Source organism: Spodoptera frugiperda, chromosome 15 (genome assembly GCF_023101765.2).
Source record: "Spodoptera frugiperda isolate SF20-4 chromosome 15, AGI-APGP_CSIRO_Sfru_2.0, whole genome shotgun sequence".
Classification (NCBI taxonomy): Eukaryota; Metazoa; Arthropoda; class Insecta; order Lepidoptera; family Noctuidae; genus Spodoptera; species Spodoptera frugiperda.
The window spans coordinates 1739632-1754077 of NC_064226.1; the positions used below are offsets into that span (position 1 = coordinate 1739632).

A 14446-nucleotide genomic window follows, 5' to 3' on the forward strand; every position below is an offset into this window, starting at 1 on the left:
CCCATTTCCTTCCCTAGACAGGGAACTGTCAGAAATTTTGTTGTTCTTGATGATGTATGAGTGAATTTGGTTATTTAAGTTTAGCGAGACATGAGAAACGTTTATAATGACAAAATACTCAGTGAAATAATTGGAAATTCCTATCTCAGCCTAAACTTTAGTGGTTTCCACGAGAATTTACTTCAGTAGAGTATATTTTTATGACAATCCCTAGTTACCATATACCGTACTCTATAAAGACTTAAATAAAAAAAGATAGAAAAAACAACAATAAAAAAGTAATGTGACAGTGTGTGAGTAAATACATTACTGCAACCAAAATAGGTTCCGTAACTGAACGAAAAGGTCCGTTGTAATCTTGTAGTAAATATTTTTATTGCCTTGTTTTACTGCCTTTATTTGAAATTCATGAACGCTGGTCCTACGTAGTACAATCCTTTTTATGTCTTCATCTGTTTCATCTACATTAATCAATTTATTTACATGTAATAAAACAATATCTGATTATGGAAACGTTTCTCTTAACTTCTGCTGAAGATTCTGTATCAAAAATGTATGATATTAATATGTTAGCATTCAGTTTATTCTAAACATAATAGTTATTGGATTATTCTCTCTCTCCAGGTGCAGCAGCATTCACAACGACGTGCGTGTCGTGTCCGCCACTGGCCGCGGCGCATGCACTCGTCACATACTGCTTCCCAGTACTAGCTGTAGCCAAGTGTCACTGGGCAGTGAGGGTCAAACTGACCGCACTGTCACTAACTGCTAGAGCAGCGCACGGCGAGCTGCCACTCCCCGTACCTCTAATGAGAAGACCCACACACGTCATCATCGTCGCCGGCGTAGGACCAAGAGAGCGTCGCGACGCTGTCGATGTTGGTGACGTCAGATCCAAGAAGAAACTCCAACCGAGCCTCCTTGGACCTCAACCTCAGACTTCGACACTCCGCTCCCGGCGGCGGCTCGGCAACGTGCTCATGGGTATCGCGGCGATATTCGCCGTGTGCTGGTGTCCGCACGCTGCTATAGTGATAGCTAGTGCGTTTGGCTTGCACGTGCCGTTCCTACTGGCGCACTTCGCGCTGCTGCTGGGGTATGCGCACTCCGCGCTGAACGCGGTGGCGTACTGGGTGCTGAACCGGCACGCGCTGACGTCGGCGTGCGCGGCGTGGCGGCTGCCGCAGCTGCGCGTGCGAGAGGAGCGCCCCTCGTCGACCAACGAAGCGGCTCTGGGAGCTTTCCACCCCCGCCTCGCTCGGCCCGCGCCCTCTCCCCGGCCTCCCCCCTCCAGCTTCCTCTATTGATGTCCGTCTATCTTCTAAGCTCTGTCAATCTGTGATTCCTGTCTCTCAGTGCCTCGTATAGTCTACAGGCGCCCCGCCTCGCCGGGGAGCCGCTCGTTTCGTCGTTATAAACGTGGTTGTTTGAGATTTTATGGAGAATAATATCCGTGAAGCAATAAAGTGTATGAAACACTTATAGACGTTTTATTGTGGACGTAAACGATTGTTGACGTGTCGTATCCTTGGACCAAATGGCTGTGATTTATCCTTGCTACAGATCCTTAGTTTATGTCCCGTGCAAGTTCTTATAAGGCGATAAAATGTTTAATAGTTTTTAGATTTATAGTTCAAATGTTTTAGGAAACTACGAACTTTGAAGCGTCAGGAGCATGTGGCGTCTTAGGAATTGAAGTCAGTAGTAGTATTAATTTATATCTTAGCTCATAAATTGAGTAACAATGGACGGTTGTGTACTTAAGCATTTATGACATGACGTATGTGTATAGTGTATACATATAACATTCTCTGTGCTGAGATTTTATACATTTCCATACCATCTATGATACCTATAACAGGAAGAAAAGTCCATCAGCATGTACATAACATTTTTTAGCAACCGTTGATTCAGCAGAAGCTTCAAGAAACCTATTCAAAGTTCTTATCACAAAAACCCATCATTAAATTATATAAATGAGACATTTTTTACTTTAACAAGACTTTTGAAGTTAAATTAAGAAGTTTTGTCATCACGTTCCCCTTCCGACCCGGAACTACACCGCTAGGACCAATTATGAACTTGTTGGCGCCCAAAAGGGACCAACGTCAACCGTTTTGTGGGACAGAGTTTAAACTGCAAACAAGCGGTTTGATGGTGGTTAGACGCTTAAAAGGGTTCTATGGTAACTTTGTGAGAGTATATCCCATAGGAAGGATATATCTTTATATTTTATTTCTCAGAATTTTTAGGTAGCGTTTCACCACACTTTTAAAAGTGCCCGATAAATGTATGTGGCAGATAGTTCATACAAATTATGTTCTATATTCAAAATGTGGTAGATACTGGCTATCTAGACATTGTTAAGCAAGCCAACAATATGTTTAAAAAAAAACATAAAAAAAATACCGAGCAGAATTCCACTCGTACCATTCAATTTTTAATTTTATTTATATCAGGATAAAGTCTTCTTTCAATAAGCTTATATGTATAATAAAGAACTAGCTCGACGCCGTGTATGCAGAGTAAAGCCTTTGAGCAGAGCTCGTGTTTGCATACAATTTCAAAAGGCTGACCGTTTCTAGTTGGATGTAATGGATATGGCAAAGCTTTCAAATATTGTGCTACATTTATGGAGTAAGTATGAGTATCTATGTAAATATATAAATATGATATTTCTATTGACAGGATTGATGCAGATTTTTGAACAGGAAATATAATAGTGAATGATAAGTCTGCTAAATGTTGGTATTTTTATAGTATAAGCCGGTAAACGAGCAGACGGTTCACCTGATGGTAAGCAATCGCTGCCGCGCATGGACACCCGAAACACTAGAGACTTTATAGGTGCTTTGCCAACCTTTTGGGGTTAGGAATTTAAAGGATGTTGGGAAATTGGAGAATGGTAAGATTGGGAAAGTGGGTATTGGGTCTCCTGTACAAAATGCTGTGTCCTATTTTTTGGTTGCTTCATCGTTTTCGAGTATTGTATTGCAGACCTGTGGAAATAAAAAAATATGAGGAAAAACTTAGCTTATCACATTTGTAACTACTAACTACAATTTTATTTAGTTTGTGAGTTTGGTTTTAAAAATAATTCATAGAACCATAGGTACAATCTTCGGGACTTCGAGATAAGACTCGTGGTTTCCACTCGCACACGAAATAGAAATAAGCTTTCCAAGTGCTACACAAACATTTGTAAAGCTCTTAAATATCAGTTAGAAGTCTATCGTGCACATATGACGTGTTTGTGTAAAATATAATATAATGATACCATCACCACCGTTTTTTAATCACAGAAGGGGTAGGCACAGGTGCAATATAACACCGACTTTTCACTTATTTATGTTATTAGGCTCCTAAAAGCGAGTTTTGCTATTTAGGTACTAGATTATATAGGTAATAGATTCCGTACAAATAAAAAAAATACCGAAATAAATTACTTTGGTCAACTCAGGAATCGAATCAGATTTCCGTAACTGCAAGACAATTCTCAAAAATGATCTATTGATATTTTTAGTTACAAACAAAGCAACCTTGTACCTTTTGTTGATACAAAATAAAAATCGATTCTCGATTCGCAATTCATTTGCATATCGATTCCATGTAACAATAGCGTTGCATCCTATACAGAGTTTCAGTTGAAAACCCTTTACCAGCTCGATTGCCATTCATTGAGAAACTGGTTACATTTTCAATAGCTTTCATTCACGAGTGAATGATGTTTTTTCATTCCATTCAATCATTCGTTCGTTCTTGATAATTGAGAGTCATGATCGCCATGTTCAATTTACATTTTTTATCAAATTAATTATTATTTGTTTCGTTAATATGCAACCGTTGATTAAAGTACGACAAAGCCATACTTCGGCACGAATTGTCCGGCTCGACCGGGGTAATACCACGGCCTCACAGAAAACACACGTGCAACAACGTCTGCGTTATATTGTGTATGCACTTGGCCAGGCCGGCAACGCACTTGTACTGCCTCTGGTGCCATTTTATTTTCTTTACAAAAATTTCGGGTACGTTAACAAAGATACAAATTCACATGCAGTTAAAATAACTGTGGATGACACAAAAAATTGCTACACAGGAATCGAACCCACTACAAGTTACATGAGAGCCAATTGCCCAGCCAATGCACCAACCGTGCAGTCAAATAATAGACATATATAACAAAGCAGCAGACAATAAATAGTAGCAGATAATACGCGGTATAAATAATACCTACCTAATGCAAAATTAAAAAATAATGAGTTCAGTTTCAACCTAAAAACCAATTTGAACAATATAAAGTAACAAACGTGTTTGTGAATGACGTGAACTTAGCAAACATCATCAACAAAGCTCTGTGTGACGTCACGCTGTTGGCCGCTCCCGTAATATACCTGTTTCAAATTTCGAACCATCTGGCAACCGCGTTCTCAAGTTAAAAAAAGGTTTTAATGTGATCCTCGGACATTAAAAATGTATGCAGATAACTAATTATTTATTTAAAATGAAACTGGTATCAAAGTTAGTGTTATTTATTTTCATTTAATTTTAAAGTTAGCATGTCGAGTTTTGTCGATTCCCGTTCAAAATGAAGGAACAAGTATGTGCTAGAAATTTTTTTGTTGGTTCTGAGGTCGAGTGCCGTGTGAATGTGAATTAGTTTTTTTATGGAATAAGCCGGTAAACGAGTAGACGGATCACCTGATAGTAAGCAATCGCCGTCGCCCATAGACACCCGAAACACCAGAGGCGCTACAAGTGCGTTGCCGGCCATTTGGGCGTTAGGAATTTAGCCGCCGATAACCTCACTCACACAACACAAGCGTTGTTACACGTCGGTTTTCTGTGAGGCCGTGGTATCACTCCGGTCGAATCGACCCATTCATGCCGAAGCATGGCTCTCCCACACAGTTTTTCCTGGCCTTTAATCTTCTCAACATGATTATATTATTTTTAGCAACGCCACAATCTTCATCTGCGGGCACCTGCAAACCTCAGTTGAAATATTATAATAATTTAATACAAAGCCCCATACTTATGGCCACCAATTAAAAAGAAACATTTTATATATTCGCAATCGAAATGAAACACAGCAATTTCGAAAATATTAATCGTACTCATCAATTTTATTAATTGGATACAGGGTGATACAATTTGCTTGCATTCAGTATAATTGTGTCATGAATGCCGTGTCTGTGTGAATCTTAATTAATATAATTATTAATTGAATTACCTATCTGATTGGCACGTACACAGATTCAAATGTGACACGTTTGATGAGAGAGGTAAATTAAATTATGTCGTAGTTTGAAGGACTATAGAACACTATTTGTGCCTTGGAGGGGAGATGTTTGGGGGTTAACAGATTGTGTCATGAATGTTAAGTTATTTACTACACAGTATTTTATTTAGTACTACATTTATGATAACCAGTATTAACTGACCGTTAAATGTGCTGAAAGATTTTATACAGCGAGACCATGACAAACTGGTTATCTACAGCTCGATGTGTTCATTATAAAAAATAGTCCGCAGGATGCTACGAAATCGTAGTAGTCGTAGCAAATAGAGCTACGCCGTAGCCGAAACATCCTACATTCTTTCACGTCTACACAGAAATGAAAACGTACGCACAAGCATGGACGGAATCTACCATCAGAATACAACACCTTATCTCTTAGTAAATAAGGACCAATTTCCCATGACAGTTGATTTTACATACATAAGATGCTGCAATAAGGAGCAAAGTCATTGAACTTTCGTCCTCCAAATAAACGAAGCGGTTCGATAAGTTCTTTATGGACGTGACAATGGGAACTAACTGTGTGACCTAGTTGTGAACAAAGAAATTCAAACGATCTGGAAGATTAACTACTATTGGAAGACGATACGTTCTCATTTTGCAGTTGACAAATTGCATGAAATCGAAAATGGTAGTTCAGGAAGAGTACATTTATATTCTTGCTTGGCTTTGTATGTAAGAGATGGTTTTGGGTACTCTTATGTTCGTGAGAAAAATAAAAAAGTAAGTAAATTTACAACCGTTTTCAGTGTAAGGATGCTTTTACCAGAGATGTGCTCCTCCAATCATTTTCATTGGCACACATAGCTTAGCACTGGTGGAAAAGAGTTCAACTAAGATTATATGATTTTTATATGAAAAGATGCGTGCTATATTATTATTATATAATATGAATTTTAATCTCACATTTATATTTTTGACACTAGTTATAAAGAGTAATTCATCAATAGGGCATCATAGAGATATACCTACGGTACAATACCTTTTACCATCCAACATTTTTAATACCGTACCACAATAATATTAAGCGAGTTTTTAACTAAACAAAGAACCATTCCACAACATTTGGCAAGCAGAGCTTAATAAAACATTTTTGTTACCCTCAAAATCCGACTCAAAGCCTCAAGGTCAACAATCAAACTAAACATCTCGAGACAACTCGACCATCGAAACTTTTATTAAAACTGGCACTATCAAAATCGAGTTTCCTCAGTAATTCCCTTCGGTTTTCAAGTGTCAGAATTATCGTTAATCTATCTCACGTGGGATCTTACTTCAGTCGGGCCTACGTCTCGACGTCTCCACTTATATACTGGGTCAAGATCAACCCACAAAGGAATTGGACCTCTTTGTTAGAACAAAGACTTCACACCTCCGCCATTGATTGAATTTGTAGTTTACTCTGGTGTGTGTGATGTTTTTGAAGTGGTTTTGTAAGATATTTTATTAATACAACGTATATATAGTTATTGCTTATGTAGTGTCATGTCGTTTGAGAGGTCTCAATTAAGTGTGACTGCTGAGTGAATGTCTTGATTTCGATTCCAGAGTTTGGATATTTCCCTAGAGCTGAGACCAGGAGTAGGAACGGGGTGATTTTTAGTTAGTAAAAATCGGACACTGCCTTTCACCAGGGGCATTTCGGCAGGGAAATCCATTGCATGATTTTCCCCCTAAAACAAAAATGGGTCAGAATATTTTCAGATTTTCAAAAAATCTTTGTAATTATGTTTTACAATAAAAATGTGCACCATTGTCTAGTCTTTGGGAAATCAATGGCGTGACGTTATGTATGCATATAAGTACAGAATATAAAACAAAGCAATGTTGTTATGTAATAAATAATAACAGGCATGTCTTTATAAGCAATTCTTATTACACAAGATCTCTGTCAGCCAATCATTACATTTGCAACGCTCAGTGAACCGTCACGATTGTGAAAGTGCTCCAGTTTTGGGCCCAAAGTTATCGCTTATTTCGGTACCACAGTCACCAGCTCCGGTAGCCGTGATCGTCTAGTGGTTAGGACCCTACGTTGTGGCCGTAGTAACCCAGGTTCGAATCCTGGTCACGGCAGTGATTCACTGTCGCGGCGGAGCATAATTTTTTGCATTTTTCTTATGTTTATATGATTTTTTTGTCGTCATAAGCTGATCGGAGTGACCTCTGTGCAGAAATGCATTCTTTCTAACTTTGGAAAAGTCGACACTTTATTTTAGAAAAACAAAGGCAAGATATCGGAATTGTCAAAGTCATATTAGAAAATCAATGTCAAGATATCGAAATTGTAATTGTAATATAATAAATAGGTGACAACCGTAGTAATCAAAATATCAACTCTAGTTAGATATTAATCTGATATTCTCCTGTCCTGTAAAAAATAAACAAACGCAGTAACATTATCTTTTCATTGATTCTAATTCCAACACAAATTATATTAGTTTCTGTCTCAAGTATAAAGAGACATTGCTTAATAAATTAAACGTTTCTATAAAGAAAACGTCAGAGCATTCTCTTTTATTGAAATTCTTTTATTAATTCGGTAAAGATAACATGAAAATTGAAGACGAATTTGTTGCTATTACTAATACCATTTCTTTTCTATAATTTTTTTTTCACATTAGGAGTTTCTCCCTTGTCGTGGGTGCGTTTATACACATACACATGACACCCAGACCCAAAACAACAATTAATGGATCACACAAAGAGTTGTTGGTTTTAGATGCCATATTTTGTTGTTCCGTGCAGAAATGAAACCTGCTACACGTTGCACGGCAGTCGGTGGCCCACCCACTGCGCCAACCATACCTAGTTTTACTAATATGATGATATTTTTTTTATATATACTCCATTATAATCCATGATAATGATACATTGTGAAAATTGAGACCCACAAAAAGCCGCGTGTTGAAATTCTTAACCCTTTCCTAAGTACAATCTAAAGATAATTTACATGTAAATGACTTGAAACAAGTAAGAAACTGTGTTATAAAGTAATAATTATATGTAAATCGCGTATTTAAGATACATTGTGTGTCAAGAATATGAAATGTAGGCTTATGAATAGAGTAAAGGGTGGGTTGCAATTTGATTATAATATTATAATGTTTAATACTAAACTCATTCGATGCTTTTCATGGAAAAAGAACAGAATTTAAATATGAAATCAAAATGTATGAGATCCGTTAATAGTTGTATTAATGGGTAAAAACGTAGGTATAATACATTTTGTTGGCTTTGTAGGGGTCAAAACAAATGCTTTTATTTATTTATTTAACACTTTATGTACAAAACGAACATAGGCGGGCTTAATGCTGAATGGCATTCTCTACCAGCCAACCACAGGGTGGTGCAGGGAAGTGTTACAGTAAGTCTGGGTAGGTTTTAGGTACGGTATAGCTTTATCAGTAACAACTTCCAAGGACCAAGTTTTAGATGCCATATTTTATTTTTAAACTGACATGGTCACTCAACATACAAGCGCCATGATCACATGATCGAAAACTCGAAAAAACTAATAAAGATGGTAAATATCCTGTCTTAAGTTCTAATGTTAGCCATATTTCGTTTCACATAATTTACACGCTTTGTATAATATAATCTCTTGCATAATATAATCACTTTGTAAAATTACCATTACTATAATATAGCCCCTTTAAAAATTTACATCGATTAGATGGTCCTGAATCCTTTTGCAGGATAACTGCCAAAACAACTTGCAGAGCTTTCCCCGAAACCAAACACAGTAAAGCCACAGGCTACAAACATAACACGGTTCCACAATCACAGCAACATACAATATATTCATTATTTATGTGTTCTGTGACCTATTTCCAGTAAATAATATGAATTTCTATTATGAAAGAGAAACCTAATCAATCTTGTTATTGTTTCGTGATTTCGTGTTTATTGAAATGTTTGAAATACCATAATTCATGTTAGTTCAAATAAAAGGATAGAGAATATCTGAAATTGAAAATTAAAATACTACAATTTGGCAGTCGTTCAATCATAAGCGGTGGCGATATGACAGAAGTCACATATATGTAGAGGTTCGACGAACAAATCAACGGATGACGTCATAAAATCCTACATCGCACTTGTGAAGTTTAGGTACATGCGAATAAACTTGGAAAGAAAATCCCAACGAACAACAGGCGGGCAGAAAGCCCGCCAAACATGATCACCTCGCCTTGTCGGAAGATCCTATTTTTCAATCTTAGGGAACTTAACTCTCTGTTCCCTAAAGAAGCTTAACCGTCATTCTAAACTTTGACGTTCAATTAGCTTCCTTGACAGATAGTAGAGTGAATGGCTATAACACGTAGGAACATACTCGTACATATGCTCATAAGCTAACGCTTTTGTCTCAGGAAGACATGGGACAAAGGCAGAAACTACAAAGTACTTACTATGACTTACTTAATATGGTTTTGACGCATCGCCATATGATTTTTAACTCACAAACTTATATTATTTATATTTTATACTACGTTATTAGCAGGGACCTATGAATAAGTCTGTGTGACAGAGACAGAAGACATCGTTTGCATTGCTATCTTGCTTTATTTGCAATCACACGGTACATTACAAGCGCCGCGGGCATCCAATTGCCCCACATTTTTTGTAAACTGACCACCAAAACAAAACACAACCTTTGTCAGTGTCAGCCACGAAAAACTACGGCGTTTTAAATTATTAGGTAATAGAGCTAGCAGAAAGTCAATGTTCTTAAGGAGCAAAGGAGTAGACTCATGTCATAAAACGTCCCATGACATAGTGACGGCACGTTTCTCACAAAAGGAGACCTAAGCGGGATTTATATTTTATACTACGGGACTAGCATTGGCCGCTATGAGCTTTTAACCCACAGGTGTGGACAGAGACAGAAGACATCGTTTGCATTGCTATCTTGCATTCATAGGTACTGCACATCACACGGTTACATTACGGATTCCGTACTAAAACTGGGCATTTCCAATTGCCCCACATTTTTTGTAAACTGACCACCAAAACAAAACACAACCTTTGTCAGTGTCAGCCACGAAAAACTACGGCGTTTTAAATTATTAGGTAATAGAGCTAGCAGAAAGTCATGTCGTATGTTTTAAGGGTAAGCAGAGGAGTAGAATATGTTAAACGTTATGACATAGTGACGGCAGGCCCAAAAAGAGATGACGGGATGAACTCGACATCTATGACAAGCATTGGCCGTAAAAAGCTTTTAACCCACAGGATTGGAAGGAGTCATATAATGTGACATTTACTGCATTCATAGGTAGTGACACAAACCGGGTTCCATTCCGAACTCCGTACTTGAGAATTTCTAAACCTCCAATAGTTTTTAAGTAATCCGGTAGTCGCACCCGACATATAGTATTTTAGGCTTTGCACTTGCAACCACTTCTTACAACGAGATGATAAGTATAACCTGACCAAAAACAAAACTTTGCGTTTATCAGTCCCATTCACTTTAATCACAACGTTTTAAATAAATTACATCTGCGGACGGTTCAAGGGTAGTCGCCGCCCGACCAGAACCAGACCCGTGCGTGCGGCGCGACGTTTGGCCTCAAAGAGTATCAGACCACCACAGCTGGGGCCCAGTAGGGTGATCGTCTAATCCGGAGCTTAGGACTACCTAGCGGGTTTACCGTGGCTCCGGTCGTAACGGGCAGGAGTTCGAATCGGGGTGGTTTTCACGGCAGTGATTCACACTGTCATGGCGGAGCAAATCTTTTTTTTTTATTTAAAATAATTTAACAGTAACTTTAGCAAGGGAAAGTAATATATTAAATATTTTAAATCTCACGGATGTGAAACACATGTAAAGTATAAAACTGTAAGTAATAAACACAACAATTACCTCTTAAAAATAAACTTAATTGGTGGCAGGTTGGTGTCCAAATGCAGGCTTATCAACGTTAAGAAAAACTTAAGACAGTATAATTATTTAACTTTACTTTACCAACCAAACAATCTAAGCCAGCAACTCAAAGCCAGATCATTTAAATCCCAAACACAATTAAACAATTAGACTAGACAAGATAGTTTGTATTGTTCCTCAATCCAAACGTAGTTGCATTCTCAATTATAAGTTAAATCGAATGAAAACAAGAATCTTCAATTAGTAAAGTGATTTACTTCGTGTAGTTCCCGTTCTCTGAGGTTTGTAGTAACTGTTTCGTTCAATTCAAAGTCAAAGTCAAATCATTTATTCCAATTAAACCATAAAAAGGTATTTTTGAAATGTCAACAAATAAAGATATAAATAATAGTCTGTCAATCTGTGAAGCTCCAAATGTAGCTTTGGATGGAAAAGATCTAAAAAAAATTAATTGGATATACCTACTCTTTTAAAAAAATATATGTATTTACAATTTACAAGAAAAAATAACCGACAAAGAAAGAAAAAGTCGCTATATTAATTCTAATACTACAATAGTTACAGGTTACCTACTTAGTATTCGGAACAGTATACTAGTTCCTAACAAAATTGGTACGGTAAGAAAAAGGGGTGATAACACTACAACTTGTTGTGTTATTTATTTTGCTGACCTTACTATTCGAGTGGAAGTAGAGTAGCCATGACATGTGAAAATTTATTTAAGAAAAAAAAGAAGTTGTTAGAGTATGAGTATTCTCACAGTATAATAAGCCGACGCTGAAATGATAAGAGCTGGAGGCTTACTCTTGAATCCAATTCCGATCGACCGACATTGATTTTTCGAACTCTTAAGTTGCAATACTAGAGCCCATTGCATACGTATTGCGTGGATATTGAATTAAGTAAATGAGTTTAGCTTTATTCCTTACTCTGGTTGTAAGAGTATAAAAACAAAGAACTTTAGCCAAATTCAGTAATAAAATAAAATGACTGACGAATGACTAATGACAGAAACAAAAGACTCCTCTAAAACCACAGAAAGGAGAAATACTATTCTCTATTCTGTGTCTAAAACGAATAACTCAATCTACCCCACAACAACTCAACAAACGAGGCGACGAGACAAACATCACTCACCAACAATTTGCAAATTAATAAACAACGAAACTAGACTGGCTTTTAATGGCTGCTAAAGTGCGTCCAACAAACAACTAGATTGGTGGAAGTTAAACAGGACGTTCCCGCAATAATGTGGAATGGTTGGCACACTACCCGCACTGCCCTACCGAACCACCCGATTTTCAAGTTTGGAAAGTACACAGTATGTTTATAAAGGGTTGTGTAAATGGAAGGCGGCGTGTTAACAAATGTGATAATTTTTTTAAAGGGGGAAAATAATCCAATGACTTCTCCCGCCTAGAGAGTGTCAGACTCTTACTGACTAAAAACCACCCCGTTTCTACTTCTGCCCTTCGAGCCCAATCGTCGGTAAACCCACCAGGTAGTCCGCAGCTCCGGAACAAATGTGATGATGAATTGAAATAATAAAATTAAATATATGAGACGTGTAAATAAAGCAAGGGATGTAGAATTTTGCGCCTCCATGACAGGTATTACAATTTATGGTATTACGGTTAATTTTTAATGGTGAACGTTTATTTTTATCATAAACCACGATGTCAGTGTGCACACGCCCTATATCAGAAAAGGTTTGCATTGGATACTGTTCATACTTCATACATTTTACACTAACGGATTTCAGTTTGATTAATTTATAAGTTTCAAATTCGCTTGGCCTTTCCTAGTTGGTTAAATTTTGATTAATAAATGCATAGGTTTTATATAATCCTAGTAGGTACAATGGAATAGACAAAAATATTAGAGGCAAAAAAAATAGCAAGGTGGCTGGGAGCTATCGAACTTGTGTTACTTATTGCAAAATCTATCGAACAATGAATAAAAGAGCTGATGATAATGACGTAATCTAAGTACGCAATATAAGCTTCTCTGATGAAGATCAACAGAGGTGACGTTGTGATTGTATACCGAGAATAATTCGCAATTAAAGCAATTAGGTGATGATAATATTATTAATGAGATAAGGTTTGAGTCATCCACTGGTTATTTTGGTGTAGTAGGTACCATAATTATAAGTTGCAAGCTTGTGGCGTAAATAAAAATGTAAACTTCTAGATAATAGGGTAGATGACTGATTTTTATTTTAATGTCCAGCTTGTAGATTATTTTCACGTAAGTATTTTTTATTTTCTTACGGATACAATTAACTAATACTTTCGAAAATATATCGATTTGCAATATGACGTGACGTCACTAGGTACGTTTTATACGTAGAAATGACATATTTGCTCCCACTCCTAAATTTTAATTCGTTTTATCTAAGAATATTATATGAGCAAATAAATAATACGTGTCTAATATTTTTTCATCACCTAACTGACGGACTAAATAGATTTTAAATTTTCATACCCCGTCATCATCCCTATTATCACGTGGCAAACAATCTTTAATAATATCAAGACTCGATAATCGATCATGCTTAAACTTAAAAAAAAGAATCTCAGTGAGTTTTACAACTAAAAAGTGGGACGACGGTTTATCTAAACGAGACATTGATGGATCTCCGCGGCCTGTGGAGAACATCGGATTAGAACGATAATCGATTAAAGCTTAAATATCTAACACAAAAAATGAAACGAAAAAATACGTATATTATCACACATTTTTTTCAGAATGCGCTATTTAAAGTAACGTCATTTAGACATTACATCAACAAACCTTTGCAACAAAATAATCCACTGACTTCTCCCACCTTGGGCAAAGCGTGAGGGAGTATCAAACTCTTACTGATTAAAAACCACTCCGTTCCTACTCCTGCTTTTCGAGCCGGAGCCCTGGTAAACCCGCTAGGTGGTCCGCAGCTCCTGATGATCCAAAACCCTAGACTGTACAGATAGAAGCTGCTGGTCGAATATAAAAACCACCCTGATCCTACTCCTGCTTTTAACCCGTTAGGTAGTCCGCAGCTCTGGACCTATGCTTGACTATTAGCGTTCTATATACATTCTTATAATATCATTTCTGATACATTCTTATGTCATTTTCATAAAAGAGGGTCACGCTTGGCAGGTGGTGTGAAGATCAGGAGTTTCAATTTCAGTTTATCAAATATCACTGCTGGACGGTCTCTGTTAAATGTAAGTAGAAAGAGTTTTTAAACTGACATGGTCACTAACACT

At 37.1% G+C, this 14446-nt stretch overlaps 1 protein-coding gene and 1 non-coding gene across 2 annotated transcripts in view; both read left to right on the plus strand.

The window, feature by feature from the left end:
- LOC118274442 (galanin receptor type 3) overlaps positions 1-1480 on the plus strand; it is a 97029-nt gene extending 95549 nt beyond the window's left edge. The window contains exon 5 of the mRNA XM_035591913.2: positions 625-1480. Within this exon, the coding sequence (XP_035447806.1) occupies positions 625-1307 (683 nt within the window). The 3' untranslated portion in view covers positions 1308-1480. The remainder of the gene's footprint in view (positions 1-624) is intronic.
- A 5826-nt stretch (positions 1481-7306) lies between these two features.
- Positions 7307-7378, plus strand: Trnah-gug (transfer RNA histidin (anticodon GUG)). Its single transcript has one exon. It is a non-coding gene; the product is annotated as a tRNA-His (tRNA).
- Positions 7379-14446: the final 7068 nt, after the last annotated feature.